The sequence below is a fragment of the Oxyura jamaicensis genome, chromosome 7 (genome assembly GCF_011077185.1).
Source record: "Oxyura jamaicensis isolate SHBP4307 breed ruddy duck chromosome 7, BPBGC_Ojam_1.0, whole genome shotgun sequence".
Classification (NCBI taxonomy): Eukaryota; Metazoa; Chordata; class Aves; order Anseriformes; family Anatidae; genus Oxyura; species Oxyura jamaicensis.
This window is the reverse complement of record NC_048899.1, coordinates 29,876,790-29,903,915: the sequence shown is the minus strand read 5'-3', so window position 1 is coordinate 29,903,915 and position 27,126 is coordinate 29,876,790. Positions and strand designations below refer to the sequence as shown.

Genomic DNA, 27,126 nt, shown 5'->3' with positions numbered 1-27,126 from the left:
GGGCTATTTTTTGCCATGAATGAAGGGGCTGTGTGCTCGCCGGGCAGCCTGGCCTCCTGCCGCTGTGCTGAGAGCAAGCCCGACACTCAATCCTGCTGCCTGGCCGGGGCCCAACATCTGCGCTGAGCAGCTGGGCACTGCCCGTGGGACACCTGGGCACGGCGGGGACACCTGGGCACCTGCACGGCTCGGCACTGCCCGTGGGGACGCGTGGGCACTGTCCCCACCTGGAGGGGCACCGGCCACCAGCCCCAGGTGGTCACCATCCAGAAGGGACACCTGCCTCAGCGGGGCGCTGTCTGGAGGGGACACCTGCCCCCTTGTCCCCCCGGGCACCGTGGTGCCGTGCTGGGCACGCTGCTGGCTGCGAAGAGGAAATTGAGGCTGCCACCAGGCAGGGGGAAGTGGCAGTGACTCAGTGCTGGTGCCAGCAGCGGTGCCAGGGCTGTCGGGGCGCGCCAGACCCAGTCCTGCCGGCCCTGTGTGCCCGGAGAGACGCCTGAGTCAGCCCGGGGGATTCGCCCTGCTGCTCCCCCTGCGTTTCCTGCTGCGGTTTCGGGTGAGGACGGGGCAGCGTCCCCAGGGGCTGCCCCTCCAGCCGGGTGCGCCCGCACCTGGGAGGAACTGCGAAGCCACCGGGGCAGGGCGGCCCCTGCCTGCAGCTCAGCCCAGTCCCGAACGCGCCCAGATTCCCCCCAAAGCCCCTAATCTTGCTTGGCTCAGCCCCAGGCTGCTTCCTCTCCGAGCCCTGTTATCACAGCTAATCCCCTGCACGCCGAGTTCGGGGCCACGCTGGGTGCAAGCTTCCCCTGGGTCTCCCTCGCCACCCCCCCCAGCTTTGCTTTCCAAGGCGTCCCGTCCCCCTGCCGCTGGCACCAAGCTGTGGTTGTGCTCCCCCTGCCCCGTGCTCTCAGCTCCTTGGCCAGCCTCGTGGCCCTGGGGAGCAGTGAGTGTTTGTTGCCGTGAACGCATGGCCCGTCTTTGCGGGGTGGAGCTGGGGTGCAGGATCCCACCCGCCGCTGTCCCTTATCGCCGTGTGGCACCCATGTGATTCATCAGGTGTGGCTCCGTTTCCATCACCCCACTTTGCAGGAAGTTTCCTGGCCAGCCCCCCGCGTGCCCTGAGCAATAACAAGGCAGGATGAGCTGGCCAGCCTTCCTGAGAAACCCTACAATAACAAACCGGCGCGGTGTGTCCAGCTTTCCTGGACGGACAATAATAAACCGGCATGAGCTGGCATGCTTTGCAGAGGAGCCCTACAATAATAAGCCCGGGTGATGTGTCCACCTTTGTTGAGCAACCCTACAGTAACAAGCTGGCACGAGCCACCCGGATCCCTTGCAGAGAGGGGTCCCTGAGCCATCCCCTAGGAAAAGCTGGGGGGTGCCTGGCCAGCAGGTCTCTGTGCCTCCTGCATCGAGTCCTTCCAAGTCCTCCTGCCTTGCCAGGACCTGATTTCGGCGCCTCCTTGCCAAGCCAGCACCCAACTCACGGGCTGGGTGCCCGTGGTGCGCAGCACGGCTCCTCTCCGAGCTGTGCCCGCGGGGACCGGTGCGTGGCATCGTGCTGCCTGGGGAGGATGTCAGAGCCTATGTCCTACGCCTGCGCTGCCGCCAGCCCTCCTTTTCTCCCGGATTTGTCCCTGGGAGCTGGAAGAGCGGCGGGAGGGCAGGGCAGGGGCAGGACCCCCAGCGTCCCCGCGGCCGCCCCAGCGCGGAGGCGGCACAATGCGGAGCCCCCTGCGCGCGGTGTCTGCGAGAAAGGCTGTAACCCAAGCCGTGAAGGCAGCACAAGGGGGGAAAGAAAAGGGTATTGAGCGGCGGGCTGCTGCGGTCGCCGGCCAGCATAGACCGCCGGTTGTTAAGCGGGTGCCTCGCTTGCAAAGGCTGCCTTGATGAAGTGTGAGCCGGCACTTACGGAGGGACGCGGGCAGGCATTCTCGCTCCATCTTCTGCTCACAGTGCTGCTCTTTATGCGCCTGACATTTGCTCGCTGGAAAGGCCCCGAAAATTGGGGGAAAGGAAAACATCACCCGCAGCAGGGCCCGAGCAGCGCCGGCAGGAGCGCGGGGCCGTGCCGGGCTGTGCCGGGCCGGGCTGTGCCGCGGGGCTGTGCCGCAGGGCTGCCCCGGCTTCGCCGCCCGCTCTTCCCCGGGGTGACCCCGTCACCTCTCGGCAGCTCCGGGCTGCCTTCCCCAGCCGGCACAGCCGCTTCCTGCCAGGTGTGCACGGCGCTGGCTCCGTGCCTGGGAAGCCCTGGCCATCCTGCCCCTGCCTGCGCCGCGGGACGACTCGCAGTGCCTCACGCCAGCATCGCCGCTGGCTGCTGCTCTGCGTCCCCGAGGGTGGGCATGGCACGAGGTGCTGGGGGCTGCGGGGTCAGCCCTTGGGCACGTCCCTCAGATGTCCTCTGCCGGGTTGTGCAGTGCCCGGGATGTGCTGCAGGCTGGGGTGAGTGGGTGCAGGCGGCTCTGAGATGGGGAGGAGGGCTTGAGGTGGAAGGGGTATCAGCATCCAGCTCCCCCCCTCCAGCTATGTCCTCCCACAGGTGGGATCCCTAGCCGTTGGTATAGGCTGGGCAAGCGGCTAGCACAGCTCGGTGCTCATCTCCTTGGATCCCAGGGTGGATCCCAGGGTGGATCCCTGCCCAATCTCTGGGATGCTGGGAGGACCACGGGCAGCGATGCCCAGCGCGCCATGGGAGCGCACAAAGCCTGCGGCAGGGGAGGGTGACAGCAGCGTGGCCACCAGGCACAGCGAAGCCCCAGCCATGGGGGCCATCCCCCTGCCCTCCACGGGCTGCTGCAGCATCACCAGCCCCTGCCCGTGCCAGCGAGGCAGCAGCGGCCGTGCCCATCACCAGAGAGCCAGCGTGCTGCTCCCAGACCACTGCTCCACGGCACCGCTGGCAGGGCCAGCCCGGGGAAGCCGTGCCCCCCCCCCTTCCCCCCCGGCCCACACCCCTTGGCTCCCGGCCCCGGCAGGAATTATTAAGTGTGCCCCTGTGGAGCATGTGCTGAGGCTGGCCACGGGAATGTGGGCAGATCTGACATACAAGCCACAGCAGCCAGGCTGTAATTTCCAAACAGGCCCCGTTCGCTCTGTTTTCCAGTTAAAAATATATTAAAAAATAGGAATGTGGGGTTGGGAGCAAAGAATGTTGGTAACCGCTTCGAACGTCTGGTGTGATAATGAAAGGGTCAGTCCCCGGCTTTGAGCACGACCGATTTAGACTCTGGTGCTTGGCACCGGCGCAGGGGCCCAGGCAGCCTGCAGCCCCGTGCCAGGGGACGGCGATGCTCCTGCACCGGGGGCACGGCACCGCGCTGGGTGAGGTGAGCCCCTCGGCCACGCTGTCGGGGGCCATCCAAAGCACCACCTCCCTGGCCGGGAGGGTGGGCGAAGCAGGACGTCTGGGGATGGCTTTGGCACCCTGCCTGCTGCTTCCACCTCTCCCCACCACCTCCCCACGGCAGAGCCCTGGGATGGGGGCACCATGCGGGGCTGGGTTTCATCTCCCCACGAGCTGCCCCCAGAGTGCAGCCCGATGCACATCCCAGTCCCGGCGCCAGCCTCCCCTTTGTGGGGCAGCCCCCCCGGCTGGGCTAATCGCGGTTCAGCGTGTGCTGCCGAGCCTCCCGTGCCGGTGTCGCAGCCTTGAGTCGCTCCTGATACCGGGCACGGCGCTCGGCCTTGCGGCCAGGTAGTCATAACACGACCAGAGGTCGAGCCGCCGCCGTGCCCCCCTCCAGCTCCCCGGGCACTGCTGCATGGGGAAACCCTGCAGGCACCCCCCCGCCTCCCAGCACCCCGCTCCTGCCTCTTCCTGGGCCTCGGGCGTTGTGTTTGTCCCGCGGAGAAGTGATCGGAGGAAAACAAGGCGCCGGCAGCCAGGGCTGAAGTCGCAGCAGGGACAAGTTGGCTGCAGCAGGGTTTGGTCCAGGGATGCTCTGAGGATGTGGGGCAAGGAGGGAGGGCACGCGCCCATCCCCAGGGCTTGTCCCCCACCTCAGGGGACACCTCCTTGTCCCTCTCAGCCTCCGGGGCCATCAGGCGGCCGGTGGCTGGCACAGCACGCTCTGCTCCCTGCCGAGTCGGGGCTTTGCAGGGAAACGCTTCCAGCCCTGGCTACAAACCCGTTTCCCTTGGGGTCTGCGCCGCGCGGGCGAGCTCCGGCAGCCCGGTGGCTCAGAGCCGGCTGGGGACTCCCAAATTCCACCCCGGGCTTGTGGCAGCTGTGTCCGGAGCCAGGCCCTTCCCGGAGGCATGGGCAGGGGGTGCCCTGCACCTGCGGCCCCGTTTCCCCCCGGGGACCCCTTGGTGGTGGGGACACGCCGTGGGCAGTGTTGCCCGGGGGCACTGACCCGCGCGGTGCTATCTGGTACACTTTGCTCGCTCTGCCGCCGGTCCCGGCTTTTCCTGGGAGCTGCTGTTTGCTTTTCTCTGAATTACGACTCCTGCCTTTGATCTGGGCTGTGTCGGCCACCCGATGCCAGCCCCTCTGCTGCCTTTGAAGTGCAGTCGCCTTCCCAGTACCGGGCGCTGCTTTTGCAGCCTCGGATGCAAGCCTGGCACCGTGGGGCTGAGCCGTCAGGGCTAGCACATCCCAGGGGTGCCCGAGGTGCTCAGCATCCCTCCTCCTCCCCGGCACCTTGTGCTGCTCGCAGCTCGGAGGCCGGGCAAAGCAGAATCAGGAGGTTTGCCCTCTGGCTGGCAACCCCGGGGATGCTGGCAGGGCGCTCGGACCAGAGCATCGCTCCCTCCTGTGGCAGCGGGCAGGGCCACAGGAGGTCCTGCGGAGAGGCTGGCCAAAAAGCAGACCCCAGCGGCACGCGTGGCCTGCAGCTGAGCGTTTTTCACGCCTCTGCTTCCAGCAGGAGGGCTGAGACCTGCGGGGAAGGTGCCTTTCAGGCCACCAGCACTGGCATCAGCCCTGCCCGGCGGGGAGCACCGGGGGGTCTCAGCCTGCCCTTTCTGCCCTTGGGAAGCCGGGCGCACGCTTTGGACTCTGGCCTTGAGTGGGTCTGAGCGTCCCCATCCCCTCCCCGCTCCCCTGGTCGGGAGAGGAACTGGCCTTATCTGTTACACTTTGTTCTCCTGCTGTCTGGGTGTGGAGCCCAGCAGAGATTAGTGCCAGACCTTTGACACACACACACACAGGCACCACTAACCACACTCACCCGGGAGTCCAGCCGCACACACAGCCCCGTGCGCACACACGCACAGCTGCCCGTGCACATCCCTCCCCCGAGCCCTCCCTCCGGCGCACGCAGGCACTTCCCCGTCCCTGTTCGTGCACCTGCTTGCATCCCTTAGCACTCCCTGCAGCCCTTTCCCCCCTCTGCTTCCCCTGCTGTGCCCTGCCTGGGCCCAGCAGCATCCCCAGGGTGCTGGGAGGCCGAGATGAGGTGTGGTGGTGCATCAAGAAAATGTGTGCGCAGCACCGGGAGCAAACGGGCAGCCTGGGAGCAAACGGGGCACCCACCACATCTCCACCACCATCACCAGCCTGTGCTGGGGCAGCCGCTGGGGCCACCGGGGCGGCTTGTGCTGCACGTGTAGACGGCTGTGGTGAGGCTCCTCATCCCCACCACGTGCCCGGGGTCCTGCCCGTGCCCAAGGCTTGTGGTCCTTATCGGCTTATCCCCGCCGGGGAAGCCACAGCCCTTCCCGTGCGATCTTATCTCCGGCGATTCATGAATGGCTCGCAGGCAGCGGCTGTGCTGGCCTCCTCCTAACGGGAAAGCAGCAGGTGTGTGCGTGTGCGTGTGTGCACCAGCGTGTGCTTGGCACACACCAGCTCCTGGCCGCTGGTTTCCCAGCCCAGCGCTGGCGGCTGGTGACGGTGCCCCCCGCTCTGTCCCGCAGAGCCTGCCCCAGATCTGCGCTGCGGGGGACGGGCAGGCGTTCGCCTCGGCCCTGCGGCAGCTCTACACGGCGGTGACGCTGCAGGAGGCCAAGCAGGCTCGGAAACGGCACCGCTCGGGTGAGGAGCTCCTGGCTGTCAGGCTGGGGGCGCGTGGGGCACCCTTTGGGCGAGCAGGGACCTGGGTGGGGGCAGCCTGCCCCTTGCATGCGCGTCCCTCTTTGCTTTGGGCCGAGCTCCCCTCGTTCCTGGTGTGGGTTTGGGCGCTGCCACGTGCTCCCTCACCTCAAGCCCAAATTGCATCTCTTTGCTCCTGGTACCAGAGGACGCCGAGGGCCCGGCACCCGCTGCAGAAACCTCAGGGCACCCCGACCCACCACCGCAGTCCCCGGAGGACGAAACGGCATCTGCGAGCGAGGGAACCACGGTGAGCACGGCGCTAGGAACAGCCTGGCTGTGCCAGGAGCTTCCCAGGCCGGCACGGAGATGGAGCCAGACAGTGTGCTCCTCCTGGCCCCAGCGCCCAGCCTTCGCCCCCCACATGGCACATCCCAGCCCCATGCCCGTCCGGGGCAGGCTGGGGGGCTCAGCTCGCTTCCTACCCCCTGCAGCCTGGCTGGGGAGCGTGTGGGCTTGTTGCACACACGTGTGTGATGGTGCACGTCCACCACATGCGGGGTCGCTGCTTGCGCACGCGCACCCATCCCGTGGGAACCCCCGCGGGGCACTGACGCTGCCTCCCCTCTGCTCCCAGCTGACCTCCTCCCCGGTGCAGAAGCCCCGGCTGCCCGTGGCCAAGGCCAAGCCGAAGAAAGCGAAGGGGCTCTTCGGCTGAAAGGTCGCTGCCACCACGCGAGAACATCTGAGAGAGGCAGAGCAGAGCACGGCGCATCCTCCGCCTCGTCCGCACCTCCCCAGGGACGCCGCCTGGGCCGTGCCCCGCTCCCGAGCTGCCTCCAGCTGGGGATGTGGGCACCTCGTCCCCTCGCTGATGTCTCAGGACACTTTTTGGTGCCTCTCCCCGGCTGCAGCTCCCAGGCTGCCCACGTTGGAGCCCACGCTGCACGTGAGGGGAGCGGGAGGGCTGCTGCTGCGGGGCTCCAGCAGGGCACGGGTTTGGGCTAGGAGACAACGCACCCGGCTCCCGTGCTGGTTTGCATTAAAGGGCTGTGTCCGGGTGACGTGTCCTCTCCTCCTGCTCTGCCCTCCCTCACTGTCCAGACAGGGGTGCAGTCCCCGTGCAGCTGGGTCCCTCAGGCTGGTCCCACCGTCCCAGGGGCTTGCGGTGGCTCCGGATGGGGAGGAACAGATGGGAACTCAGGGCCGTGGGGCAGGACGGCAGCTCCCAGCCCCTGCTGAGCCTCACCCTGACCAGCAGGGTATGGGGTGGGTGCTCGTGAAGGAGATGGCTGAGTCCTGAGGGCGCAGCATGGGGCAGGAGCCCACTTTCTCCTTGTCCCAAGCAGGGGACACGCCGTGTGCCAGGAGCCAGGTGCAGCCCTTTCAGCAGCTCCCCCAGGGTTAGCAGGCAGGTGAGGGGGGTTAATCCATGCTCCGGCCTCCAAGGAGCAGGGGACAACCAAGCACTGAAAGCTTTCAGGCCTGGGAGCAGCCCTGGAGCATGTTACAGACACTCTCTGGACACAAAACACCACCTCTGCCCCTCCACACCCCAACCATCCATCCCTCCACCCACCCACCCACCCTCTAACCCTTCCTATCCTCTTCCAGCCCTTGTGTCCATGTGCTTCTATAGGGGCTGGGATGCCACTCCTGTGCCCAACCAGGTCCCAGAATAGCCGCCAGGGCTGGGCAGCACCGCAGGGACCCCTGCCCCTGCCTGCCCCCGGCTCCCCGGGGCTGGGCTGGCCGCAGCCTCGCTGCCTGCTCTCACGGGCGGCGAGGGGGAAACAAAAACATCCGGAGCAGCCCCCATGTCTGTGGAAGGGGAATGAAAGGGCCTTTGCAGGGCCGCAGCCGGCCAGTCCCAGGGCGAGAGGTTTTTATATTTCCTCTCCGAGGGAGCAGCGTGCGGGGCAGGGTGGGTGCTGGGGAGGGGAAGCCGCGGGATGGAGAGCTCGTGCCGACAGCCGTAGCAGCCTTGTGTCCTGCCGTCTGCCATCTGCCAGCATCTTACGTGGGCAAAACAGCAGCCGGGAGCTGCCCCCCCTCGGGACAACCCTTGGTCTGGGCTTGGGGCAAGGACCCGCTGCAGGGACGGATCCTGCCCCGCTGCCCCCGGGCACAGGAGGGATGGGCTGCAGGAGCGGGGATGAAGGTGGACAAAAGCAGATCGGAGCTGTCAGCGGGGAAAAAAGAGCTCTGCTGATGCCCCCCAGCCAGGGCAGGGCAGGGCAGGGACCCCAGCCCCCGTGGCTCCGGCGTGGAGCCCACCGGTGCCTGCCTGGCCCAGGTTGCCGCCGGCTCCGGGGAGTGTCACCGCTCATTGTCCCATCCCGTCCCGCTGGGGTCTCCTGCCCTGTCCCCACCCCCCTCCTCCCTGGAGCCAGCTGGATTTGAGCTCCCGACACACATTAAAGGCCACAAGTTCGGCCTCGGCCTCCATAAATTTGATTCCATAAATATTAGTTTTCGCAGGGTTTAATGAAGCCGTTATGCCGGGCACGGCCCAGCACCCCGACCCGTGCCCTTAATAAGGGCTCTGTGGCCTCGATTAAAGGGACCTTTCAATCGCTGTCAAGTATTTTTAGAAAAGGAAAAGAAAAAAAAAAAAAAGAGAGAGAGAGAGAGAGGGAGAGAGAGGAGAAGAAGACGACCAAGGCAGCGAACAGGGAGAGGAAAATCCCAAACCCGTCCGGTGCAAAAATAGAGAAATAGCACCACCTAGACCGGCTGCAGCGCCCCGCTCCGCGCCCGCCCTGCGCTGCGCCCGGCTCCGGGCAGCCCTGCGGGGCCTTGGCCAGCCCCAGGGCCGGAGGGGCGCGGGGATGGGGCTTCGTGGGTCGGGGGGAGAGGGGCTTGGGGATGGGGGATTCGTGGGTCGGGGGGAGAGGGGCTTGGGGATGGTGAGGATGCAGCCGGGAGCGGTGCGTGGGGACCACGCGTCCTGGTGGTGCCTGAGAGTGGCTGAGTGATGCGGGAGGTGCTGTGGGGTACAGGGATGGAGCCCGCATCCCTCCCACCTCTGCTGGAGGGTGATTCCTCCCCGTGCCCCAGTGCTGCGGCTGCCAAAGCCCCTTCCCAGTGACAGCCCCAGTGAAACAGACCCCATCTCAGCCACCAGCCCCGTGCAAGGACCCCCCCTCACCATGCCCGGGGGCCTTGTCCTGCGTGGCCCCATGTGCCAGCAGGCTCTGCCCAGCAGGGACATGGGTTGGCGTCGGGAATAAGGTGCTGTGGGTGGTGCTGAGCTCGCCGTTCATTCCAGCTCCTCTGGAAGGTGTTGCAGACAGCTCGCAGTGTCCCCAGGCACAGTGGCACCCCTGTGACCCACCTGGGTGCTGGGGCAGGACCAGGGGGCTGCCCTTCATCAGCTGCAGGTGTCAATGGGCAGGAGTGATTTCGGGTGTCCCCATGCAGCAGCCCTGCAGTCCCTGCTGCACGGGGACACAGCGGGATCTGCAGCCAGGAGACCGCCACTGCTCACCACGGCCAGAGCCGACGCAGGATGCCGGGGGCCCTGCATGGGCAGGAGCTGTGGTGCAACCCAAGTCAGGTCCCCGTCTGACTTTGGCTGTGTCAGGCCTGAAAGAAACAGCCCTGAGTCCCTGTGGGGAGAGGGTACCGGGGAGGGCAGAGCCAGGCTGCTGTCACCCTGGGGCTGCAGGCAGGGACAGGGCCGTGTGACAGAGTGCCATGCACACTGCGTGTCCACAGGCTGCAGCACCCTTTGGGTCTGGGTTCAGGCCACTGGGAGCCGTAGGACACTTCTCCCTGTGATGTGCTGCACCCTCAGCACTGCCCCAAACACTCCGGTTCCCCGCTCCTCGTGGCAGCGATGAGCACAGGGGGGAGCTGGGCTCCCTCCTCGTGGGAGTGCAAGGCAGCCCTGAGGACCTTGCAGACTTAAGCCAGGCTCTGCTTGTGGTGTGGCTGTGATGCACAGAGCTGTGCCCTTGCTGCAGCCCCAGAGAAGGCAGAGGCGGGGACGGGGAGTGGTGCTGGGACAGGTCTCTGCTCTGCCTGTTGGCTGCCCGAGGATGCTCTGCTGGAAGAGTCAGCCGAGGAGATGTGCAAGTGTTTTATGTGCAAGTGTTGTGGCTGGGGGCTGCTGGCCAGACCCTGCTGCTCCATCACGTGTGGGTGCAGCAGCCAGGACATCCACGCTGTCCCATGCAGTGGCAGGGCTTGGCAGAGCTCTGGGCACGGCTTTTGGCCGCGTGGCTACCGAGTACAAAACCCAGATGGGAAAACCTCCAGCCAGCTTTGCTGCCACAAGGGAAATGGTCCTTTGGGGCCGTTGGGCAGCAGCATCCCAAGCACATGGGTGCTGCCAGCTGCAACCCTCTTACCCGGATCTCTCGGTGCGGATGAGGCCAGCGCAGACCTGCGGGCAGAGCCGGGCTGCTGGCTGGGCTGCTCCAGCCTGGCCTTCCCGGGTACCCCTTGGAGCACCCCGTGCCCACCAAAGGGCACGGTGGTGAGGGGGCGTCCCCGCGAGGGCTGCGTGTGCAGGTGTGTCCCGAGGTCACCGCCTCACCTGGGGACGTCCTGGGGAACCAGCGGGGAGCGCGCAGAGCCCTGCCGGACCCCTCCCCAGCACACAGCTGGGGGAGAACCGGGGGGGCCCCGCGAAGCCTCGCTCCTGAAATCAGGGTGTTGTATTTACTTTCCCCTTTTGGCAGCTAGAAGGGGAAGCCCATCCCAGCCCCTCATTGTTGTCTCAGCGAGTTAATCAGATGCCATAATCCTGTTGTGGAAATATCGGGCCTCCCTGGAAACAATGGGGAGCGAGAATATTGTGGTTAAATTTCAACCAGCTGCCTCCCTGCTCTGTTTGATCCCCGCCCGCAGGCCCGGGCCCCTGGCGAGCAGGCGGCGCGGCGGGGGCCGGAGCCCCGGGGGTGCCACCCCGTGCCCACGCCGCGCCGGGGGAGCCCCCGGGGGGGCTGCCGGGGAAAAAAGGGGGTGCGGGGGGGTGGGGGGGGGGGCTTGGCGGTCCGGGAGCGTCCTGGGGCGGCCCCGGGGGGCAGGTGGCAGCGGGCGGCCCGGCGGGGTGGGCTGCGGGCCCCGGGGCTCGGCCGGGGGGAGGAGGCTGCGGGCGGCCCGGGGCAGGTTCCGCGGGGAGGAGGAGAGGGAGGGAGGGCGCAGGGAGGCTGGGACACGGGCAGGGTGCGGTCCTGGCGGTTCCCGGTCCCGGATCTCTTCAATTTCCCCTCTCACTCCTGCCCGGGGAGCGGAGGCAGCGGCGGCTCCGGTCTCCGGCTCCAGCCCCGCCGCGCTGACCGCCAGGGCGCAAACCGCGGGGGGCTCCGGGCAGCGCCGAGCCCCGCGCCCCGCAAGCGGCCGCTCTCCTGCCAAAACAAACGGCCCTTCGCTATTTATTGCCGCCGCCGGGGCACGGCAGCTCAGAGCGGGCCGACACCGACACCGGGCGGCCGGAGCGCACCCGCGCCGGGCACCCGCTCCTCGCCACCGCGAGGCACCGCCGCCGCCACCGGCACCTCCGGCGGCACCGCTACCGCCACCGGCACCGCCACCGGCACCTGCCCGCCGGCTGCGCCCCGCATGGGGAGCCCCGGGGCGGGCGGAGGGAGCGGCGGGCGAGCCTAACGGGGCCCCCGGAGCCCCCGGAGCCGCCGGTCCCCCGGGCCGCCCCGGGGCCGCCGGGCGCGCCATGAAGCCGGCGCGGCTGCTGCTGCTGCTGAGCGGGTGCGCGCTGCTGCTGGCGCCGGCCGTGCGCGGCTGCGGGCCGGGCAGGGTGGTGGGCAGCCGCCGCCGGCCGCCCCGCAAGCTGATCCCCCTCGCCTACAAGCAGTTCAGCCCCAACGTGCCCGAGAAGACGCTGGGGGCCAGCGGCCGCTACGAGGGCAAGATCGCGCGCAACTCGGAGCGCTTCAAGGAGCTCACGCCCAACTACAACCCCGACATCATCTTCAAGGACGAGGAGAACACCGGCGCCGACCGGCTCATGACCCAGGTACGGCCCCGCCGCCGCTCCCTTCTCCCCCCTCCCCTGCGCCGGGCACCTGCGGCCCCGCTCCGCTGCCACCGGTGCCCGGCCGGGTGCCCCGGTGCGGCACGGACGGGACCGGGAGCTCCGGAGCAGCACCCCGCCTCGGCTCGCCGAGCACCCCGACCGTCCCCCGAGGTGGCAGCGCCTTGCCCCGCTGTCCCCAGCCCGTGTCCCGCTGTCCCCTCGGTCGCAGCACGCTGCCACGCCGTGCCTCCAGCCGGCGGCGCCGGGACGCGGCGCTCCCCGGTGGGGCAGCACCCTGCCCCGCTGCGCCCTGCCTGCCCTTGCCCTTCTGCTCCGCGGAGCGGAGGGCAGAGCTGTGCCCGCAGGAGGAGGGGGGCACGCAGAGGAGCTCCAGGAGCACCTTGCTGGCCTCGTCCCACGTTGCTGCCGAGCCCCTGTACGCTGGTGCCACCGCTTCCCCCGTGCCCCCCGGGTGGCATGGTGCGGGGAGCCTGGCAGGGGGCAGCCCTCGGTTTGCAGTGTCTGGGGAAGGGGAGAAGCTGTCGGCGCAAACGCCCTGCTGAAGACAGCCTGCAAGTGTCCTGGGCCAGGGGAAGGAGGGGCACGGGGGACAGAGGACGGCGGCGGGTGGCGGGGGTGATGCTGGACGAAGGTTACTCTGTGTTTTAATATTGCCAGGAGAATGCCTGAGGGTTTCAGGAATGCAGATAAGGAGCCGCACGGCCTTGCTAAGAAACCCGGCCACCAGCTTCAGCACTGGGTTACAGCCCGAGCCAGCTCCTGGGGGAGGCGGGGGGGAGCCGGGGCTGCCCACTGCCCACTGCACACCCTGGTCGGGGGGCCGGCAGGCGGGTGGGTGAGCTCCTGGTGGCAGGAGCCAAGTGGGGCTCTGGCCGTGGACTCTGCCCGAGGTATTGGTAACACAGAGAGAAGTGGCTCGGGTGCTGGCTTGGCAGTTCTGCAACCCCATGCGCCCCAAGGGGCAGGTCCCCGGGGCAGATGCTGTGGCATGGGGAGGTTTTCAGACCGGGGGCTGCAGCAGAGGGGCTGAATCCAGCCCCCCGTGAGCCGCACAAGCCGTGACTGCTGGTCACTGGAGCCTGCATCCCCTGATGCAGAACAGCTCCCGGGATGCTGAGGAAGAGCGAGCTCTGCTGAGCGGGTGACATCGAATGGCTTGGATCAGAGGCAGGAGAGCACCTCTGACTGTTTGCCCATGAGACTGCTCCCACCACCTGCCCTGCCCCAGGCAGTGCCACTGCCCCCCCCCACCCCCCCAGGACCATGTCCCAGGCTCCGTGTCCCACGTGCCAGCCCCCTCCTCCCTGCTGCCCTGCTGGCAGGGCACCTGGAAGCTCCCTGGTCTTCTTGAAGGTTACGTGCGCTGCCCAAGTGAGGGCTCTCAGCACTACACAATCCCTGCCACTGCACATCCGTGCACGGATGGGCACCGTGGAGCCTGGGGCAGCCGGGCAGAGGACTGTCCCCACTGCCTGGCACGACTCCTGGCAGCTCGCTTTCATCCCACAGCCCTCCGGGCTCATCCCTTGGCCCCCGGCTGTGGGAGATGCCCTCAGGCGTGGGGGAGCTTTGGCACCGTGCCCCGTGTAGCTATGGGCTGGGAAAGGCCACTGACCCAGCTCCTTGTCCCTTCCCCCAGTGCCTTGGCTTTTACTGCTGTTGACTCACTTCAAACCTGTTTTCTTTCCCCAAGTCCAAGGGTCTGGGTGTCCCAGGCAGCCTGACGATGCCGCCTGCTTGGGGGGGTGGGTAGTGCTGCTCTCTGCCCGCCTTCCCTTTATCGTTTCATCTTCCTCAAGAATTCCAGTGTGTTTGCTCTCGCTGGTCCCACTCGGAGGTGCTGAGATAAGGCTGGAGGCAGAGCCTGCCTCACCTCTCCGTGGCAGCCTGGCCCAGGAATGTCCCAGCCCCCCTGCCCCCATGGTGTCCCTACCCCAGCCATCACCCCTTGCAGACACTGGTGTGGAGACCGTCCTCACGGCGGTGACAAATCGCTCTTGGGGACCTCAGGAGAGGATCTTGGCTCCCTCTGGGAGAAACTCCACCTGGGGATAGGTGCGGTGTGATCCTTCTTCTCCTGGCCAGGTTTTGGGCATGGAGGCGGCTGCGAGCAATCTCATCCCCCCCACAGCCCCTGTGTGAGGCTGAGGTCCCACCTGAGTGTCCCAGGGTCCCCGATGGCTGCGTCCTCTTGGTGCTGTGCCCTTCCTCCAGGCCTGCTGCCTTCCCAAAAGGGTGACATCCCCTGCTGTGGGACAGTGCCAAGCCTTTACGTGTGGCTTGGAGGTGTCCGGCCACCCGTGACACGACAGGGACCGACTGTGCCCTCCCTCACACGCTGTCACCACGCACCTTCCTCCCAAACCCCGCCGTCTGCCTGCCTCTCGGGTTTTCAGCTTGGACATCCCAGCCCCTCTCCGGTCCCCAGGGATGTTTCACCCCCCCTGGGCTGCGCGCTGGGGACCGCAGCCTCCTGGATGAGCCCGGGGAGGACACCAGAGGCTTCTTGCGCCGCTCCCCATCGCTGCCCGCTCCCTGCGCATCGCCACCTGCCCGCCCTCGCCCCCGCCGCTTGTCACTGCTCATCCCCGCCCGGTCCCTGCCCCCCGTACCTGCTCGCTGCCGCTCCCTGCCCGCGCCCTGACACCTGCTGGCCGCCAAAGGCACGGGCACGGCCGGTGCTGGGTGCTGCGGGGACCCTGACAGCCCGGGGAAGGGGGGGGCAGCTGGGGGTGGCAGCTCTGGGGACAAGGGTGGCACAGGTGGCTCCCGCTAGCACAGGCTGGCCTGTCCCCGGGGGCTTTGTCCCGCACCAGGGGACAAAGGTCGGAGGGTCTCGGGGGGCGTGTAGGGGCTTTGCCCCTCAGGGAGCACCCGGAGGATGGAGAGGTCGGCGGTGAGGGCGCAAGGGGGACCGGAGCGGGGTGGCGAGGGGACACCTGGAGCGGAGACCGTGCAGGGGATGCAGTGGGGTGTTGGGGGCTCGCTGCCTGCCTCTGCAGGGCAGCCCCCAGCCCCAAGCCCCCTGTCTGCCAGCAGGGGCCTTGGGAGCTCCTTGTGCCGTGCGCAGAGTGGCACCACGGCGGTGTCTGGTGAGGACAAAAGTCGCTCCCCTCCCTCCTCCTCCCCTCTCCTGGGCACTGTTTGTCCAACACCTTCCCAGCTTATCTCCCCACACCCAGGGAGCCATGAGACGAGGGCAGAGGCGCTCCCCCGCCCCATGTGGGGCAAAGACCTGCCTGGCACTGCCCTTCCTGGGGCCTGGACCATGCCAAGAGCAAGCGGGGTTCCCCAGGAGCAGCAGCACCCACCTGCCCCGGGGCAGGAGCTGGTGATGGGGGACAGGGTGAGGGCCCACGTGTTGGGGGCAGCTCCCTGCAGGAGCGATGCTAGGGCCTTTCAAAGCCAGGGCTTGGACCCAGCACCAGGTTTTATAGCCCTGGTTCGTGCTCTCTGGGACAGTGTCTCATGACCTGCTTGTGTGGCTGCCAGCGTGACGTCCTGTGGCACGGAGTTCCAGCTCAGCAGTGACAGCACAAAAACATCCCCTGCGGTGTCTGCTTTTAGCCTGCTGCCCGGTTCTTTCATGTAATGTTTCCCAGGACTTGCCCCGTATGGGATCACAACGGCTCCGTCCCCCTCTCTGGTTTTACAGAGCTCTCCTGTACCCCCCCAGCAGCTCTTCCTGGCCGGGCAGTCTCACCCAGGGCTGTCAAGGAGCTCCTCAACGCCATGCTATCGCTTTCTCTGCACCTTTTCTACCTGTCCTCCATCCCCTTTGCAGCCAGGGAAGGGGCCAGCAGTGCGGGCTGTGCTTCTGAGTCAGGTGCACAAGGGGCTCGTGCAAGGCTGGAGCAGCTTTGAAGCTGTGGATGGAGATGCTGTGCTGGGGGAAGCAGCCAGAAATCCAGGGCTGGCATCCCCAGGGAGTGCTTTGGGTTGAGAAACCCCAGCAGGGCAGGACGAGGCAGGACTCTGCTCGCTTGTGTGACCTCTGTGGCAGCCCTGGGGCTTGGGGACCTGCTGCTGTCCCTCAGCCCTGGCTTTTCAGCCTTTGTAACAGAGAGATCCGGAGAGGGGCTCGCCCCGCAGCTCCAGCACAACAGGGCGTTTCGATGGGCTTGGCATTTCCCACACGGGCAGAGGAGGGATGAGGCTGTGAGGCTGCCCTGGGGCTGTGTTCATGGCAGGACGGCCGTGTCACAGTCCCTCTTTTTGCCCGTAGCATACCCCGGGGTTTTCTTGCCAGCTGCTTTTCTCTGTCCCTTGGCTTCGTGGAAGCACGGTGGGACGCAACCTGCGAACCAGGAGGGTAAATCCCCCGACCCCAAAAGCTTTTGCTGACTCTGCCCCTCTGGCCCGCAGCGCTGCAAGGACCGCCTGAACTCCCTGGCCATCTCCGTCATGAACCAGTGGCCGGGGGTGAAGCTGCGGGTGACGGAGGGCTGGGACGAGGACGGCCACCACTCGGAGGAGTCGCTGCATTACGAGGGCCGAGCCGTGGACATCACCACCTCGGACAGGGACCGCAACAAGTACGGCATGCTGGCTCGCCTGGCCGTGGAGGCCGGCTTCGACTGGGTCTACTACGAGTCCAAGGCGCACATCCACTGCTCCGTCAAGTCAGGTAAGGCTGGGGGGGACGGTGAGCGGGGCTGGGGGACGTTCCCCCTGTTGCAACGTGCCATGGGAACCTGGCTGCTGGCTGGCGGGGGGGTGCTCCTGGGGGGTGCTGGCTCCTGCAGGCTGATTTCCTTAACTGGGGCAGGCAGCGGGGCAGGGAGCGAGTCACACCCCTGTGGGAGCAGTGCCGTGGGGCAAATTCCCCATCAGAGCTGCCTCATGACCCCCCATCTCCACCCACCTCCTTTTCCCACCCCGTGCCCCCTTTTCCCCCAGCCTGTCCCCGCTGCCCTTGCAGTCCCTTAGCCCCCATCCGGGGTCTCCTGCGGCCACCAGGGCATCGTGCAGCAGGGACAGGGACACCGAGGCAGGGACAGGGACACCGAGGCAGGGACAGGGCAGGGTGCTCTGGGGCCAGCTCCGTGCCGGGGTGCAGGGCCCGTGGGGGGGGAAGGGGGTGCTGCGGTCGCTGCTGTCGCTCGCTTCTCCTGTACGGTGCTGAAAGGGGTTTCCGAGGTGTGATTTTATGGGGTGCCGGCCGAGGGGGGTGGTGATGGGGAAGCAGTGCCCGAGGCCCCCGGAGCCCCCCCGGTCCCTTCCCGGCTGCAAGCCCGGTGCCGGCGGCGTGCGGCAGAGGGCAGCAGCGGCACACGCACGGCGTGGACGCGCAGCCGGCTCCACGCCTTGGGGCCCCGGGGCTAAACGGCCGTGCCCGCGCGTGGAAAGAGCCTCGGCGGTGCCACGCAAGCCCGGCGTGCCCACGGCCACGGCGTGCCCCCCGGCCACGCACACCCATGCCCAAGGAGCCGCGGTGGCCGGGGGCTGCTGCAGCGGTGCCGCTCGGTGCCCCTCGTCCCCGCGCTTCGCCCGGGCGCTGCGGGGGCGTCCCCACGCTCGGCTCCCACCGCACTGTGCCTGTCCTGCTGCCCTAGCCCGCAGCCTGCGACCCGACACCCCCAGACGCCAGGCTGGCCCCCCGCGCTGACCCGCTCCCCCGTGCCGATGCCAGGACGGGCACAGCTCCAGCCCGCGATGGACGTGGGGCGACCGCGGCGCAGAGAGGGAGCGACGCAGCCCCGGAGAAGAGGGACAAAGCGTGGGCCAAGGACCGGGGCTCCCGGTGCCCAGCGGGGCTGGCCGGAGAAACGGGGCCGGGCTCCGAAGCGAGGACCGTGACCCCAGTGCCTTGGGGCTGGCTGGAGGAGTGGGGCTGTGCCCCCGTGGAAGGACCAAGGCTCTTGAAGCCCAGGATTCTCCCCTGGACTGACTGAAGACAAATGCAACGGCCCAGGCAGCTGAGCAGGGCCCTGAGACCCTGGAGGGCTTCTGGAGGCTGGCCAGAGCCTTGTGGCTCACAGCAGCTCCCCGGGGCTCTGGGTTCCCCCCCTGATTTATCCCCAAAGCCATGGGGTGTGTGGTGGAGCCTGTGGGGTGCACATCCTGCCCCCTCCCTCCCCCGCGGAGCTGTGTACAGAGGGCAGCCGGGCTGCCCCTGCCTCTTAGTAAATGGCTTTTATTTTTGTACGGATGGCCGCGTGGCCTGTTGTATGTATTGCGTCTCCTCGGGTCCCCCCTGCACCCGCACACCCCTCCGTGCCCGGTGCCTGTGCCCCTGCTTCTGCCAGGTACCCCCCTTGCTCTCCTGCCAGCCCCCCTCCCCGTGGCTCTGCCGCCTACCTGGGGACGTGGGGTGCAGGATTTGGGACCTGTCCCTTGCCGGGGAGCAGGCACGGGGCGGATGCTGCACCTCGTCTGAGCAATAAAAGGATTCTGTCCCAGAGATGCATGCCTCTCTTCATGGGCCTGGGGGCTGGGATCTGGCTCTGCCCGAGGCTGGGGAGGGATGGGGGGCAGTGCGACCTGGGGGGAGGCTGAGGGGTCAGGTGGGGACCTGGGAGAGGGCCACGGGGGTTGGGAGCTCGAGGCTGGGACTGTGCAGGGCCAGGAGCTGGAGCCTCAGTGAGATATCCCTGGCAGGCAGTGGGAGGGCATCAAATAGACCCTAAGACCCTGAGGCTGTGCGCTGGGGGAGCCGGGGCAGCCGGGGGCTGAGCATCACTCCTTGGGAAGCCAGGGATCCCCTGCCAGAGCCAGCACCTGGCTGGGTGTACCCTGGGCGATGGGGACAGCCGGTGACTTGTTTCACCTGGAGAGGGGCAGTCCCCCTGTGCCACCACCCCAGGGGACACGTCCCCAGGTGTTCGGGTGCTTTACCTTGTGATAGCTGCTGGCGCAGCCCTGCCCCGCAGCCTGGTGGCTTTTCCCTGATGCTGGCTGGGGTTTTTGGCACGTCCCTGCAGCTGAGAGAGGGCTTTGGTGCAGGGAGCGCGGGGCGAGGGGCAGGCAGGAGGAGGAGGGGGCTGCAGCAAGGGCTGGGGGCGAGCTGCGGTGCTGGGCTCTGCGCCCTGCCGCCGTTCCTTGTTGCAGCCTCCCGGTGGTGCCGTGGGTGCTGCACTGTGGGGCACAGGCAGGCAGGGAGCGCCCCGGCACCCAGGGAGCGGCCGCGCACTCTGCTCCTCTGCCTGCCACCAGCACGGGGCTCTGCACCCTCTCTTCAAACTTTGGGTGCCCCCACACCCAAGGGTGTTCACCCTGCGCTTTGCACTGGCTGCACCCTGGGCCAGGCAGGTTTGGGGACCCTGCTTTGCAGAGTGGTCGCAGTGCCCTGGCCCTGCACTGGGAAGCGGGCGCTGGAACACACAGCAACCCCCCAGTGGCACGGGGAGGGACCCCAGGGTTGTGCGCAGGGGAGCCGTGCAGGGTGGCGATGCCAGAGCAGCGGGCAAAGCCGGGCAGCACGGGGTCTCTGCATGTCTCAGGGGAGATGCTGGGGGTCTCGCAGATGGGTAACCCTCCTCTCCTCTCTCTCCCTGCGCAGAGCACTCGGCTGCTGCGAAGACGGGCGGCTGCTTCCCCGGCCGGGCGCTGGCGACTCTGGAGAACGGCGCCCGGACGCCGCTGTGGGCGCTGCGGCCGGGCCAGCGGGTGCTGGCGATGGACGGGGCTGGCCGTCCCACCTACAGTGACTTCCTGGCCTTCCTGGACAAGGAACCCCGCGCCCTCACCTCCTTCCACGTCATCGAGACGCGGGAGCCCCCCCGCCGCCTGGCCCTGACGCCCACCCACCTGCTCTTCGTGGCCGAGAACGCCTCGGCGCCCGCCGCCCGCTTCCGCCCCACCTTCGCCAGCCGCGTGCGCCCCGGACACTTCGTGCTGGTGGCGGCGGGCTCGGGGGGCTTGCAGCCCGCCGAGGTGGTGGGGGTGCGGGGCCGGACGGACGTGGGGGCTTACGCCCCACTGACGAGCCACGGGACGCTGGTGGTGGACGACGTGGTGGCCTCGTGCTTCGCCCTGGTGCAGGAGCACCAGCTGGCCCAGCTGGCTTTCTGGCCGCTCCGGCTCTACCACAGCCTGGTGGGGTGGCCGGGGGCGCAGGGGGACGGCGTGCACTGGTACTCGGGGCTGCTCTACCGCCTGGGCAGGCTGCTGCTGCCCCCCGACAGCTTCCACCCGCTGGGGGTGCCCCGGGCGGAGAGCTGAGGGTGCGCTGGCGGAGGAGGTGGCCGCGGGGCGGCTCTCGGGGACGGCACGGGGACATGCCCCCGGCAGAGGGGGGCGGAGGGGGGATCCCCTGCACTCCTCCTCCGTGCCCCCTCCGAGCCCCCGTGCTGGTGGGGGCGCCCCCGGCGGGATCCACATGCTGCTATGTGTGTGTGTGCGTGTGATGTGCGTGTGCGTGTGCAGGGTTAGCTAACGGCGGGGGTCTGGCAGATGGGGGGGAGCGGGGCCCGGAGGGGCTGGGGGGCAGAGGAGGGAGCTCCCGGCAGCTACAGCCTGGCTGAACCCCATGGGGAGGATTTGGGGGGGGGGGGGTCCTGGGGTGCTGTGGGGGTGCCATTCCCCCTGGGGCTGGCACAGCTCTGGCACAAGATCCGGGACTCGGTGGCACGGGTGCTGCCAGTGCAGAAGGCTGGGTAGCGTGACCCGAGCTGGCCCAGCCCAAATCCACGCCTTTTACACCCCAAAACTCAGAAACCCCCCAGGTGCTGGAGCAGAGCCCTGCCTGGCCTGACCTCCCGCCCCCCGGCACCCCAAACCCTCAGGGTATCTCATTGCTGCTCACCCGGGCTGGGGGTCTGGCCCCCCAAAAATCCCCCAAAATCCCAGTTAGAGCCTCGGCCTCCCCGGCAGTGGAGGTGGTGAGGGGGCCGGGGGGCTGTGACCGGCGCCCCCCCTGCGGCATCACGCGCCTTTATTTATTTATCTGCTCTTTGTATGTACCATAGCCGGGAGGCATCGCGGGCGCCTGCAGGGGAAGGTGGGAACGGGAGGGGCGGGCAAGCTGTCTGTTTGGGGGTGGGGGGGATTTATTATTTTTTTTATTATTATTTTAATGAAAAGCAGAAATTATTTAAAGATTATTTTAAAGCACAGTTTTTATGGTGATTGTTGTCCAGGGCAAAGCGAGAGAGCACGAGTCGGCAAGTGTATTTTTGTCTCTTCACTGGATGTACCTTTCCTGGTCGGGGACACGGCCCAATAAATCTGTCATCTCCCAGGAGGGTGCTCCGAGCTCTGCTGTGGGGGGAGCCAGCCTTGGGGAGGGGGCATTGCCTTCAACCTGCAGCCCCCAGCCCAGGGCAGAGCAAGCCGAGAGCCGGTCCCGTGTGGCTCCCCATCACCGCAGCACCCCAGTGCTCCCCTGGGGACAGACCCCCCTACGTGGCACATGGGGGTCTCCACATCGGCTCGGTTCTAACAACCTCCAGCCCCGTCCCCCCTCCAGCCCACCCCACACCCCTGTGCCCCTCACAGCCTCCCCTGCACCCCTGCCCCATCCCCAAGCCTCCCCGTCCCTGTCCCACAGCGGGGTGGGAGTGGGGTCCCCCCGGGGTCTTTCCCCAGACCCCACGGCACGGCGAGCGCGGAGCAATCCGGCTGTCAGTGAGGGCCCTCCTCACCACGGCTAATTTAAGGGCTCGGCTAATTTAATTAGGTTCTTATTACAGGGAAGGACAAATTGGTCCCCGGGGGGGCTGTGGGGTCAGGCCTTGGAGAGCTGCTTTATGGAGTGAAATTTCCATCGGGCTGCCGGCGGTGCCGCGGCCGGGGGGTCTCTGCTCCAGAGGGGATGCTCTGGCTGTGCCCCCTCGCCCCTCAGCACCAGCCCGGCTGACGGGGACAGGCACCCCCCCAGCAGCAGCAGTTGTGCCCTTCGGGGATGTTCCGTGGTGTCGGGGGCGTCTCCAGGCTCAGGGTTTTAGGGTATCCATGGGCATGGGGGAAATGTTAGGAGGCTGCTGCAGGGCACTGCAGGGTGGAAGTGGGGGAAATGGGGGGGTGCTGGCTCTGGGCATGAAGAGGAGGGACCCATAAATAAGATTTTGGGCTCTTTGCCCTCCTGAAGCCCTGTCAGCTCCCCCAGAGAGCCCCATGGAAAGCACAGGGATCCTGGCAGGGATCCCACAGGGGCCCCCATCCCGTCCCGTCCCACCCCGAGGTGGTGATGGATAGGGATGCTGGTGGGTGGCCGGCAGAAGGGCCGGGCTGCCGAGGGGGTACCACAATGGATGTCCCTCCATCAATTTGCCCCCATTACCATGTGAATGGTGGGCGGGAGGGAGAGGGAGGGCATGTGGCGGCGGGAGAAGCCCCACACATGCTCCCATCTGGGGCAGCGGGCGTCCCCCCTCCCTGTCTGAGCGCGTTAAGCCCCAGCCAAGACCCCCCCGGCCCCAAATCAGGGGAGGAGAGGTTCCCACCTCCCATTCAGCGCCTTGAAAAGGTTACAGGGCCCGGCCTTGTTAACAAGGGGGGACCCCGGCCCCGGCCCCGCCTCTCCCGTCTGTCCCTCGCCCCCCGGCCTTCTGCCGTCCGCAGCGCCCGCACAGCCCCGGCTGCGGGGTGGCAGCACCAGGGGGTGATGCTGGCGGTCCCCCAGGCAGCAGGCGCTGATGTTATCTCGTGCACGGTCCCAGCGCTGCCTGGGGAGCTGGGCACCCGCAGGATACGGCCCCGGGAACCCCGCTGCCACCCCGCAGTCACCTCCTGCCAGAGGCTGCGGGGTGCCCCGGGACGGGGTGTGCGAGTATGCGCGGGCGAGGGACGAGGAAGGATCTAATCAGGGCCCTTTTCCTCAATAAATCATCCCTCTGCATCCCCTGCCCTCCCTCCTGCTCCAATAACTCCCGGCGGCGGGGGCCCCCCAGCCACAACAATGTGGCTAATGGAACGATTTATTTTCCTAATGGTGCTGCTGGGGAGACGGGGCGGCCGGGGCGGGGGGCAGCACGCTCCGGGGCAGGAGTTTCTAATTAGGGAATGAAATTTGATGTAAGGCTGGAGGAAGATGGATTCGCCGCCTGACAAGGGGCCTTTCAGCTCATCAAAGCGCCCGAACGGGGAGGTAAATTAAATTATTTCTAATTCTTCGCTAACCTCCAGGGAGTCACCCTTCCACCAGCGGGAGGTGGGACCGCTCCTGAACCCAGGAGGTGCTGGGAGGGCTGCGGTTAAGTGGAAGGGACCGGGATCTGTGAGGGGAAGGGGCTGGGGTGGGGTGGGACAGGACAGGCTGCTGCTGGCTTTGCTGCGAGGATGGGGAGGGAAGTGGTGGTGGCAGAGGAGAGCTGCGAATGGCCAATCAATCAACAAATGGCTCACTTGGGGCAAGTCCCCCACCCACGGTTATTGTCCCAAAGAGCCCTGGAGCAGGGCTGAAGCTCGGGGCCAGCTCGGGGTGGGGTGGAGCACCCGGACCCTCGGGGCATTTGAGCAGGGCCAACATTTGGTTTGAAGGGGTGGCTGGTCCTGCAGCTGGGGGGGGGTCAGCAAAGAGCCTTGTTCTCGCGGCTCCACATGGGTTGAAGCCAACGCCAGCACTGTTGAGGCATGAAGGCACTTCTTGGGGTGCACGGTGCTCTCCTAAATCCCCCGTTCTTAGAGTCCTGGGATGGAGACTCAGCTGCTACAGAGAAGATGCTGTGTTTCCTGCAAGATCTCCTCCCAGCACCCAGGGAAGGGGAATGGGGAGGGAAATGGGGGGAACGGAGGGGCTGTGCCTCATCGCCAGGGGCTGGGGGGGCCGGGCTCTGCGGCAGACCCTCCCCGCGGCTGTGCCGTGCACAGGCGCAGAGCGATCCGTGCTGACCCAACACTCCAGGAATTTAATTTGTTTAATATATTCCCTGGGAAAGAAGAAAATAAATAAGTGGCACCTCGCGTGCCCCCATGTCTCACTCTCGCGGCGGAGGTGTCAGCTTAACGAGCTGAAGCCCTCAGCCTGATTAACCAGCCGCTGCTCACGCTAATAGGGAGCCACGGCGCACCGTGATTGATGTAACCAGAGCATGAGCCCCCCGGGAAGGGTTACCATGCCCTCCCCAGCCCCCTGGGCTCCCCCTTTCCCGGGGCAGATCACCCTGCCCCACTGCTCTATAGGGCCGGTGGGGCGGCAGTGCCAGGGGAGATGGAGCTGGGGCTGCTTTTGCATCTAGAGGCAAGGACATGAGGGTTTTGGCTGTAACCCATGGACCTCTTTCTGTGCCAAAAGGAGGAGAAATTTGCCCCCCTCCACCCCCCAAACCTTGTCCCATCCATTCCTTGCTCAGCCCTAGAAGCCCTGCCTGTCCCCTTCCTCCCGAGGCACCCCCGGGTGTCACTGCAGGGACGTCCCCAGCTCCTGCCATCCCATGCCATCGCCGCCCCCCGCCTCGGGAAAGGGTTAATCAGCAGCCAGGGAGACAGGGTAATAAATGGCCGTTATCTCGTTAATGAGCTGACATTAATTAGAGCCCAAGGTCCTGGGAGGAGCAGCTGATTTATCCAGTCACCCTGGGAGCGGGCTGGGAGCCGACTCCATGGAAAGCCCATTAGTGGGGGGTGAGGCTGTGCTGGGGGTCACCCTGCACCCAGGTTCCAGCCTTGCCTCCCTTTTCTCCAAAAAGCCAAAGCCTGGGGTAAGGACGGGCAACGAGGCAGAGCCCAGGTCCTGCCAGGGCTTGTTTGGTGCATGGGGGGGGGGGGGGGGGGGGAGTGGACAGGACCTCTGGATGGCTGCTGTGGGTTTTGGGATCCAACTGCTTCCTCTGGCTCCTTCTGCTCCGAGCAGCCCTTCCTGCCGTCCCCCTGCTCCGGGAGGGGAGCTGCTCACACGTTTTTCTGCTCAGCCTTGCCATGTCCCATCAGAGACGGGGCTGCTTATTTGAGGAATTGCTTGGCTAAATAAACAGCAGCTCAGAAATCCCTGCAGGAGGCCTGTCTGGGAGGGACTGCGCTGTTTGCTCTCCGTGTTAACCCCTTCGCTTGGGGCAGGTACCTGGGCTCAGCACCGTGGGGGCATCGTGGAGGCTGGGTGCACTGGGCAGGGGGCTGCCGAGCTCCCCGCCGAGCCGAGACGTGGGGATCTCTCTGTGTCCCTTAGGGCAGAGCTCTGCCTGCTGGTGGCACAGCCTGGAGAAGCCCTGGGCAGCCTGAGGCTGGCTCAGAGACCCCCGGGATGGGCAGGAGCAGGCAGACCCCAAGCAGAAGGGGGTGCAGGCAGGGACAGCCTGGGAGCAGGCGTGCAGGTGGCTTTGGAGGCACTCCTGGCTCCTGCCATCTCTGGGAGACGCCTCAAGGGGTTTGGGGAGCCCTGTGAGCGCTGGGCTGTGCGGACAGCTGCACCGGGGCTTTCTGCAGAGGGGACGGCCACCAAGCAGCCTGGGACACCGGGCTGGCCGTGCCAGGTCTGACCCCACAGAACCCGGCTCCCACCACTGCAGGGCTAATTAGGAGCCATTATCTCCCCGGGCCACCCGCAGGTGACTTCGGGGCTGTTCATTTTGCCACAAATCACCCCGGGGCTGGCAGTTTATTTACCTTCCCCACCAGCCTCCTGCGGCTTCCCAGAGCCCAGAGATAGGGGCAGGGGAAGGGCCGCAGCGCTGCGGGTGATGGTTAGGGCTCCAAAAATCTGGGGAAGTCATTTCCAAAGGCAGAAAGCCCTGGCTGGAGGAGCGGTTAATCCTCAGCAAGCCTCCTGGGAACAGGAAAGCTCCTTCAAGACTTAGAAGCTCAAGCCTTGATGGGAGCAAGATGGTAGAAATCCGTGCCTGCCACCACCCAAGCCCACCAAAACGGCTTGGTGTTAAACCATGGTATATGAGCAGCCAAAATGATGGGTTAATTGGAAATTAAAACAGCCTCAGCATGGGTCTTGTCTTTGTCTGAAGCCTGGGATAAAGACTTGAGCCTGGGAAAGCGAGAGTCAGGTCCCAGTCGGCGGTTTTTTATCGGGGTGTGTGTTTTCCTCGGCACCCTGGGCTTTGATCTCGGGGCAGTTGGGTGTGCTGAGGGGTGTTATGTTGCTGCCCAAGGTGACAGCGAGGAAACGGCGGGGCTGTAAAACTGAACTGTGCTCCCAAATGTTACCTGTCCCCCTCCACGGCTCGCTTCTGAGAGCCGAGGCACCGCTGGCAGGTGGCTGGGGAAGGATGCGAGCCTGCAGTGCCCTGCGTGCCCGAGCCACGGGGTCAGGCTCCCCCTGGCTGATATCCTGGGGGCTGTGGCCTTCAGCTGATGCTCAGGGTTGTGTTATCTCCTGCGTGCAGCCCCTTCTGCAGTGGCAGAGGTAAGGGACCAGGCCGCAGCCACGCTCAGCGCAATCCTCAGATCTAGTTAGCAGCCAGGTGAGCTGTCAGAGGAGGGCCCTGATGGATGGAAAAGCAAGTTCCCTCCTTCCTGAGGCGGGAAATGAAGCTAATCAGACCTCGGACACCTTAATCCAGCTCTGATCTGATTAATGACCCCGAGGACTGTGAACTCATCAGCACCCTGGCATCTATCACCGCCCGCATCCCGCCCCTTCTGCTGGCCACCTCCTGGGCTCTGCTCCTGTCCCTGCCTGCTGGATGCTCCTGCCCCAGGCAAATATCTTGCAGGGCCCCAGCATCTGGGTTTGACTCGCCTGGAGGAGGGAACTTCCTCCATTTTCATCCTAGAATTCTCTTGTTTTGGGGAAGTTAATGGCCTTGCTTGCTGTTGACCTGGGCTGGCCGTGGGGCTGATTCCTGCCCTCCTGGGGAGGCAGCTGGAGAAGGGCTGTTGTGTGTCTGTCCCCGTACAAAGATTTGGGGCTGCTCAGAGGATGGAGTAAGCTCCAGGCCAAGGAAGGAGGAAGTTATCCCCCCACGGGGAACCTTTGGACCTTGGTGCAGTGGGTGCAGGGAGCTCAGTGGGCTCCAGGCCAGGCTGGATGGGCTCGCGGAAGAGAAGCCCCTGGGGCTGCCGGGCAGAGGAGGCTGGGGAAAGCCCCGTGTGTGCTCCTGCCTTTCTCTTCCCTGTGTGTCTGCTCAGAGCCTCTGGGGGATGCGGGGTACTGGGGAAGGGACAATTGCTCTAAAATCTCAGGGAATCCAACAAGGATAGAAATGGTGAAGGGGAAGGAAACAGGGGTGGGAGCTCCCTTGAGCTCTGATCATCCTTCAGCAGGGCTGTAGTAGCTGCCTTACTTGTCTTCCAAAGAGCAGGACCCATT

The 27,126-nt window shown here is 66.4% G+C and overlaps 2 protein-coding genes across 2 annotated transcripts in view; both read left to right on the top strand.

The window, feature by feature from the left end:
• The window catches only part of NHEJ1 (non-homologous end joining factor 1), a 33,018-nt gene extending 25,975 nt beyond the window's left edge, over positions 1-7,043 (top strand). The window contains exons 6-8 of the mRNA XM_035330989.1: positions 5,869-5,986; positions 6,190-6,293; positions 6,621-7,043. Coding sequence (XP_035186880.1) covers positions 5,869-5,986; positions 6,190-6,293; positions 6,621-6,701 — 303 coding nt within the window. The 3' untranslated portion in view covers positions 6,702-7,043. The remainder of the gene's footprint in view (positions 1-5,868; positions 5,987-6,189; positions 6,294-6,620) is intronic.
• Positions 7,044-11,072: 4,029 nt separating this feature from the next.
• IHH (Indian hedgehog signaling molecule) lies at positions 11,073-20,678 on the top strand. The gene is made up of 3 exons (XM_035330987.1): positions 11,073-11,966; positions 16,353-16,614; positions 19,489-20,678. The coding sequence occupies exons 1-3, from the start codon at positions 11,664-11,666 to the stop codon at positions 20,148-20,150; spliced, it is 1,227 nt and encodes a 408-aa protein (XP_035186878.1). The 5' UTR covers positions 11,073-11,663; the 3' UTR covers positions 20,151-20,678.
• Positions 20,679-27,126: the final 6,448 nt, after the last annotated feature.

Excerpts from the sequence above, each read along its gene's own strand:
- IHH (XM_035330987.1), top strand. The coding sequence starts at position 11,664 with ATGAAGCCGGCGCGGCTGCTGCTGCTGCTGAGCGGGTGCGCGCTGCTG. Across the intron at positions 11,967-16,352 it reads CCGACCGGCTCATGACCCAG|CGCTGCAAGGACCGCCTGAA; the intron begins GTACGGCCCCGC and ends TCTGGCCCGCAG. Across the intron at positions 16,615-19,488 it reads CCACTGCTCCGTCAAGTCAG|AGCACTCGGCTGCTGCGAAG; the intron begins GTAAGGCTGGGG and ends CTCCCTGCGCAG.